Consider the following 8307-nt stretch of genomic DNA (forward strand, 5'->3'; position numbering starts at 1 on the left):
AGTCAGAATCTTAACATTATATAACATGATAGAGACATAAAGCATCTACATTCAAACATCTATAAACCATTAAAAAAAAGTTTAGATATTTTCTACTTATGCTCGAACCACAGTCAATGGTGGGGATTTATTTTGGATGAACAATATGCTTTTTTCTTTTTATTTATAATAGTTGTCGTCGTCATCCTCGATTTACTCACAAATTTCAGCATTCATACATTTATATTGTTGGTAAAGACTATAAATGAATTAGTCGAAATAAAATCGAGAGTGCATAGGCATACATATTTTGTAAAATCACTTCTTCTTTCTAACTATTGGTTCAAACTAATTGGTAAAAGAACTTGCATTAATGTAGAGTTAAGTCAAGTACCCTCTATTGTCTAAATTGGTATGTGTAGAGTTTTGTTAAACTAAATACACAATGACATTATTTATCCTTTGAGATGATAGAGTGATACTATATCTAGAATCCCAAGTTTGACATCTACTTAGACATGTACAATAATGTGCAAGATAGGTTTAGTTGTCAAGATTTCGCAAGTTTGCTCTTGCTCGATTCAATTATTACCCTTTTCTGGAGCAATTCGACTATACCAATTCAAGACTTTAGGCTACGACTTCTCATTTTGTAACTCGTGCATAGACTTTCATAGTTTTATTAGACCACAACTTTATATTTGATAATCCAAACCAATATGCATAATTCAATTAATATAAATTATAAGATTTTTAGTTAAGATATGGTTAGTTAAGATATGGGTGATTCAAATTCATGATGTCTGTCGACCTAGGGAGGGTATTTATTGTCTCACTCTGTGCACATAGCTTTCAGAGGAGAATCATAAGGGTTTCAGCCCATCATCACATTGACAACCACAGCCACAAAAGTGTTTTTAGTCTCAAACGAAGCGAGAGAGAGAGATCCGATTAGCCGCAACCAAACGCATCTTCCCCTTCTCTAAGCACAAAAGGCCACAAACAAACGTGTGGATCTCTAAAGACTACACAATTTCTTGGTTCCCTTACAAGCATGTTCATCTTCTCCATTTTTACAGATACATCTAACCCATTTCTCCATTTTCATCGGACCTCCATATTCCTATTTTGGCAATACCAAAACCCATTTCCCCATTTTCCTTTCTCAACCCAATATGTCTCTATTCACTAAACTCCACATCGCCATTTCTCCTCAATTCACCATCAACAACCTTCAAACTACAAAAAGAACAACATCCATTCCCATTTACAACTCCAAAATTCAATCTAAACACATTTACGTTTCTCACCCTTTAGTTTTGTTTAAATCCACAATGCAGGGCCATTCACCTCGTTCCCTTCGCTCCTCTATCAAGAGCTCGTTGATCGACCCCGATGGTGGGGTTATCGTCGACTTGGTTGTGCCTGAGAGTGAAAGGGCCTCGAGGATTTTGGAGGCCGAGCCATTGCCGAAGGTTAAATTGACCCAAATTGATCTAGAATGGGTCCATGTCATCAGTGAAGGATGGGCGAGCCCGTTGAGGGGGTTTATGAGAGAAGATGAGTATTTGCAGAGTTTGCATTTCAATTGCATCAAAATTAAAGATGGGTCTTTGGTAAACATGTCGCTTCCTATTGTTCTTGCCATTGGCGACGATGTTAAGGACCAAATTGGGTCCTCGTCTAATGTGGGGTTGCTTGGTCCCAATGGAGATTTGGTTGGTATTCTTCGCAGGTTAGTTTTTTTCTGAAGAAGGGTTGGTTAATTTAATTTCATTCGATCTTTTAGCCTCTATATGTGGAGATATGGAGACGGGCTTTTTTGGATTTTTGTTTAAAGTATTGATTTATGAAATATGAGTTTGTTTTCTTTTCCACCCTATGTTTGGCCACCTAGAATTTAACTTATGATATGACATAAGTTAAATTATTTAAATCCTGAGAGATGCTCCGTTTCAATTATAATAATTATAATATTCCACTTGCTTGAAACAACTGTGTTGATCATATCATATTTTATGTTGGAGAACAATATTTTAATAATGCTCTACAATCTCGTTTATAACATGTTTATTTGAAATTCAAACAAAGGTGACAATGGTGATGATCTTAGATTTCTGGGTTTACAAAAGCAAACAACTAATGTTGGACATCTTCTAGAAACTTTCTTTTTGTGAACAGTGAGGCCAATATTTACAGAAATATGTAGTCAAACTGAAACCAAATTATGTGATTTTCCATCCTCATTTTGAATAATTCTGCAGCATTGAGATATTCAAGCATAATAAGGAAGAGAGGATAGCTAGAACTTGGGGCACAACTGCACCTGGGTTACCGTATGTTGATGTGGTCATTACAAATGCTGGGAACTGGCTTCTTGGTGGAGATCTTGAAGTAATAAACCCCATCAAATACAATGATGGACTTGATCATTATAGGCTGTCTCCAAAACAACTTCGGCAAGAGTTCGATAGGCGTCAGGCCGATGCTGTTTTTGCCTTTCAATTGAGAAATCCTGTACATAATGGTCATGCTTTGTTAATGAATGATACACGAAAGCGACTTCTAGATATGGGCTACAAGAATCCAATTCTATTGCTTCATCCTTTGGGAGGTTTTACAAAAGCAGATGATGTGCCATTGGATGTTCGAATGGAGCAACATAGCAAGGTTTGTTTTTCATTATCATCATTCTAAATAGTTATTTTCTTTATCATTCAAAAACATACCCATCTTCATACTCTTTACTCTTTAGAAGTGAAAATGTACAATTGTCTAACTTTTCCAGCATTCAATAACTTGAAATGAAAGATTTTATTTTCTCGAGCAAGGAAGTCAATAGAATGTTAGTTGAATGACATGATTCATCTCTACTCTTCAGTTAATATGAGTGCTCAATTTTCTGGGCTGTTTACTTAGTTTCTGTGATTTAAGAGAGACTTTCTATGTCTGTAGGTTTTAGAAGATGGAGTCCTTGACCCTGAAACGACCATCGTCTCAATTTTCCCGTCACCCATGCATTACGCTGGCCCAACCGAAGTACAATGGCATGCTAAAGCAAGGATCAATGCAGGTGCAAATTTTTACATTGTTGGTCGAGATCCTGCTGGAATGGGTCACCCAACAGAGAAGAGAGATTTATATGATCCAGACCATGGCAAGAAGGTCTTAAGTATGGCCCCTGGCCTTGAGAAGCTAAACATATTACCCTTCAAGGTCAGTATCTCAACGACCTTTCCTTCTCCTTTCCCTACTTTCCGCCTTCTTCATTTTAACATCCAGTTGACCGCAGGTAGCAGCATATGATACTGTGGCGAAGAAGATGGCGTTCTTCGACCCTTCTCGTGCTAAAGATTTCCTCTTCATCTCTGGAACAAAGGTAAGAGCTAAGTTGAGTTTGGACAGGATGCCATTTCAATCCTGTTGTGACAATAGTAACTGAGTTTTATATGTGGTTTGTATTAGATGCGAACTTACGCAAGGACAGGTGAGAATCCTCCCGACGGTTTCATGTGCCCTGGTGGATGGAAAGTGTTGGTCAATTATTACGAGAGCTTGCAGGCGGAAGAGGCGTCGCCACAGCAGGCTGCATTGTCAGTTTAGGGAGGATATTTTGTGGTCATTTGAGAAGGAATGAGTTGTAGTAAATCTATGCGAGTTGATTGAGGAAGCTGCCGAGGATTGATTTGAGCAGAATGCCAACTTCAATTGTGTATAATCTTATATGTATTCTCGCTTTTTATGCTTTTTAGATTCTATTTTTGTTCAAATGTCTTAGAGATATGCTTGTGAAAGTGAATTATTTGTAGCTTTTCTTTACTTGTGAAATGATATTCTTATATTTTGAATCCTCTTTTATTTATTTATTTATTTATATATGCAGTTGATGATGGTTATAGCGAAGTGTCAAATTAAATGGCAAGTAAATCCAATACAGATTTAGTAAATATGACCAAAAATGAAATTTAGTTGGTAAGTTTGTGTACCTGATACAATCAAATACTATTAATTTAAATTTTTCATAATTTTATATCTATAAATTAATATACTTGTTGATAGCCATTGATATATAGTTGAAAATGACCACTTATTTTAAGTACTGAAGAGCATTTGACTTGTGGCGATTTTGAAATTAAATAAATAAGTCTTTCTTTAATAAGAGATACTTTTATGTTGGGAAGAGGGGATGCTACATAGAGAGGAGAGGGAGAGGGAGAGAATAGGAAATCAAGATGAATGAAAGAACATGAAATGAGCAGTTGAACGCAAAGGCGAGCATTTAGAAGAGAGTGGATTGACCGATCGATCGGACGACTTAAAGATCGAAACTATAACGTGACATTGGGAGAAACAAGTGAGAAAGGAGGGAGTGGGTGAGGATTTTTGTATTTCTAGAAAATCAAAAGAACCCAAACTACATTTGCGATTTCCATTAACTAGAGTTGCCACCCAGTGCAATTCTCCTAAAGCTTAACTTAGTATTGGACTGGACACAATCTGGGATTACATTACATATTTTGATTGGAAAGTTTGCTTCCAAGTAATGGGTCAGCTGATGGGTGATGGGCCAGTGGACAGATGAGATAGATATTAAGCTCAGAACTGTTCACCAATACTTGGAACCAGTGAACTTAACCAACAGTAGATATCTTTAGATTGTAGTTTGAACTAAACAAAAGTGATTGTTTTTTTTGTTAGCCAAGCTGTGTTGAAGTCAATAATCCAAGCTCTGAAAACAGACAAAGAAAAAAGTACTACATATCCCCTTGATAATATACCCAAAACAAATTTACAACATAAAATTGAGAGAGAGATTAGGCGAATCCATGCCACTGTTTTAGCCTGTTTTCTGAATAAAGAAACTAAGCAAAACCAAAAAGCACCAATTTTCTGGTATATGCATTACTAGGATTAGGTACAATCCGGAAAGTACAACAGTGCAGCAACAAAGGTAGTGTGATATGCACAGCACAAACAATCTGACCTTTTTCCCTTGTGGGGTTATACTAACTAAAATTAAAAAAAAAAAAAAACTCATTACTCCATTTATGGACATTGTATTTTTAAATTTAGAAGATAGTTGTCCTTACTTTTGTATAAAGAAAAATATGAGATTGTTGAGAATGATATGTCGAAGATGTTTTGGGGAAAAGGTAACGTGAAATTTCATGTGAAAAGCAAAGAGAATTGAATTGGTGTCACACTTTGTTATGTTTATAAACATAGAAAATAGGTACGGAAGTGATTGGCTTTCGGTGAGATAATTGGAGCATATACATAGTTGCTCTGTTTTTATGTTCCCTTCAAATGGCCAAACCAATTTGGTTCACACAACGTGGAGTAGTAGTAGTAGTAGAAGAAGGATCCAACACCTTTCTTTTCTTTTAAAATAAAAATAAATACGACTTTTTAAATACAGAAAAAATGGATTCAATTATCAACAAAATAAAATAAATTCTCTACCTTAAAAACTATTTAAATCTATTATTAATAGACGTTAATAGAAGTTGAGTTTGTCATCGATAAATGTCGATACAAGTTTGTCAAGTGTATCTATGATAGAATAGTAATATACAAATCTATCATACGTAAAGATTTACATAAATCTATTACTGTTTACAAGTTCTTTTTTTAATATTTTGATTAATAATTTGACGTTTTTTTTATTAATGAAAATTTATTTGTATACTTTGTTTTCAATGGATACTTTTAGGTAACATCTCTTTTTCTTTGACATTATATCGCTTTCTTTCTCATTTCCACCGTCTAATTTGGATTCATTTATCTTCTTTTTTCTAATTCCAAGTCAACTATTTTTATTAAAAAAATAACCTTAGCAAATTGCATTATAATTTAAATCTATTTGTCGAACATCTCATCTAATTATTAAATGGATGATAAAATTTTATTACTTTTTATGGGATCTTTTATTTTGTTTTCTATGTGACTATGGTAGTTGCAAAAAAATAGTTACATCTTGAAATGTATATTGCCTTGATTATTATTCATTAGATCAATTTAGACCAACAGGTGTACAAAAAGATTTTGATATTATAACAAACATTATGAAACTATCCACTTTTGGTAGTGGAAAAAACATCAACATAAAAACAACTATTTAGGCATTATTTGATTATAAAGAATAGAAAATTAAGTTTGTGGATTTCACGATCTAGATCAAGGAATTTAGAGAAACGAAAAAGAATGGATAACAAGTAACTTTTGAGATTTAAATTCTATTTGACAACCATTTCATGTTTGAACTATAATTTTTCATTTTAAAATGAATTTATTTTCTCTCAATTTTTTATAATGATCTGAATGATTCTTGAATAAGTAGGAATTTGATTTTTAACTAATTTTAAAAGAAAAAAACTACATTTCTTGTTCCATTAAGAAATCTTATAGAGTAATGTGTAATAAATGTTTATAGACTTAATTCTTAAAATTTAAGATTATGAATTCAACTATGTCACAAGAAAAGAAAAAATCTTTGAGTATATTATAATTTACTTTATTACTTTGTTAAATGGAGAGATTTCAAATGATTTGTTTTACAAAAAATAACACATGAATAAGAAAAAATTGATAATTTAATGGTAGGGAAAATTATGAGTTTTGAATAATTTGGAATTATAGGTAGGAAATAGACATGAGAGGTGACATCTATTTAATTAATCAGTTGTGTCATCAAATTGTTAAACTCTTAGGTTTTTCCAATATTGAATGGTTTTGTTTTAAGTTTTTCTAAAACAAGAGAAGACAAATTCTTCATTTCATGTAGGCTGTTTAAGAGACTCATTTTCTAATTCATGCACAAAACAAAAAACCATATGCTTTAATTTTGACATTTCAATAATTTAATTGTAATAATTCTCTCCTAAAATCCAAGCTTATTCAATAGCCACATATAAGATAAGGATTCTTAATCTTCCAAGTCACCCCTTAATTAAAAAAAAAAAAACATAACAAATAATTCTATAGTCATATAAGCATAAAAACTAACACTATATAAAGTTCAATATTATTTCTCCCTCTATTTTTTGACATAGTTAACACGTTTCTGTTTAATGAAAAATCATATATATCGTTACACTTTTTTTTTTTTTTTTTTTACTTGTTGATTTCATATCATCATATTTCTTAACAAAACACTACAACTCTTATCTAAATTTTTAATTAAAAAAAAAGTTGAAGATGATTATTTAAGTTTTAGATTTAGTTCAATGAGAGTTGATTTGAGTTGTAGTTTGAGTGTTTGAATGTTGTTGTAGAGTTGAAATGGAAGAGAGGACAGGGAGGGTACTATAGGAAGAAGCCTTATGAATGAGATTTCAATAATATTTCACACCAAACAAATGGATGGCATTCATGAGGCCTCATTTTAATTATAACCAAAAACATATGCATATAACCTAATTTATATTAATCAATAATGTATTTAAGTTTTTTTTTTTTTTTTTTTCCGTATCGTATTAATTGTACAGCTTAAACATATACCAATAATAACAATAATAAACACTACAACACTGTTATCACAATCATATCTAATTCCATAATAACGAAACAATAATAGTCTTTTTTTTTTTTTTAATATTGTATGAAAAAAGAAGAAGAAGAAGAAGATATGGTTTTTTTGGCCACAGATGGTGGAAAAATGAGATGAGATAATTAAAGAATAATATATAGGATATTTGTGATTGAGAGTTCACAAAGATTGTAATATATATTTGTGTTTTGTTTTTAGATTCATTGGTATTGGGAAGTACAAGCACTACTTCTGAGTACAGTCATCCTTTGACTTCAATAGTGTCTTTTTTATAGAGGAAATAAAGTCAAAGCAAAACCCACTCTATATTTTCTTCCAACAAATAAATAATATAGTTTTTATACAAAAAGTAAACAATAAACGATCAATATATATTTATATGATTCATTACCCATGATAAAAACAATTTTATTAGAGAAAATATTATGTAATAAATAATAATAATGTTTAGATTTAAGATTAGAGAATTATATAGTGGATTTCTCTAAACATTAAGAGGGTTATATTGTAGATGATTATATATAATTAATTATGTCAAATATAAATTTTAATATTACATATTTAATGCATTCAAACACTAACGAATTTTCTAAATCAAATAAGAAATTTGTTGACTTTTTCTCTTTGTGGATGACGATTTTGGCTATTGATATTAGGCGAAAAGGTAAGAATTTGAATGGTCGTAATTCAATTAGGAGGCAGGCCAAAGATATTAAAGCAATGTAATAAAATATGGTTTTTTAAGAATCTCTAGAATTAAATCAGCCAAAATATATATA

At 31.8% G+C, this 8307-nt stretch overlaps 1 protein-coding gene across 1 annotated transcript; it reads left to right on the forward strand.

The window, feature by feature from the left end:
* Positions 1–849: 849 nt before the first annotated feature.
* LOC103503887 (ATP sulfurylase 2) lies at positions 850–3830 on the forward strand. Its single transcript, XM_008468273.3, has 5 exons — positions 850–1714; positions 2244–2649; positions 2935–3195; positions 3272–3358; positions 3445–3830. Exons 1-5 carry the CDS (start codon positions 1155–1157, stop codon positions 3580–3582), a joined length of 1452 nt encoding a protein of 483 aa, XP_008466495.2. The 5' UTR covers positions 850–1154; the 3' UTR covers positions 3583–3830.
* The last annotated feature ends 4477 nt before the right edge of the window (positions 3831–8307 follow it).

The sequence above is a fragment of the Cucumis melo genome, chromosome 4 (genome assembly GCF_025177605.1).
Source record: "Cucumis melo cultivar AY chromosome 4, USDA_Cmelo_AY_1.0, whole genome shotgun sequence".
Classification (NCBI taxonomy): domain Eukaryota; kingdom Viridiplantae; phylum Streptophyta; class Magnoliopsida; order Cucurbitales; family Cucurbitaceae; genus Cucumis; species Cucumis melo.

Bases quoted from the DNA above. Each gene is read 5' to 3' on its own strand.
- LOC103503887 (XM_008468273.3), top strand. From the start codon at position 1,155: ATGTCTCTATTCACTAAACTCCACATCGCCATTTCTCCTCAATTCACC. The intron at 1,715-2,243 runs GTTAGTTTTTTT...ATAATTCTGCAG, and splicing joins TTGGTTGGTATTCTTCGCAG to CATTGAGATATTCAAGCATA. The intron at 3,196-3,271 runs GTCAGTATCTCA...AGTTGACCGCAG, and splicing joins TAAACATATTACCCTTCAAG to GTAGCAGCATATGATACTGT.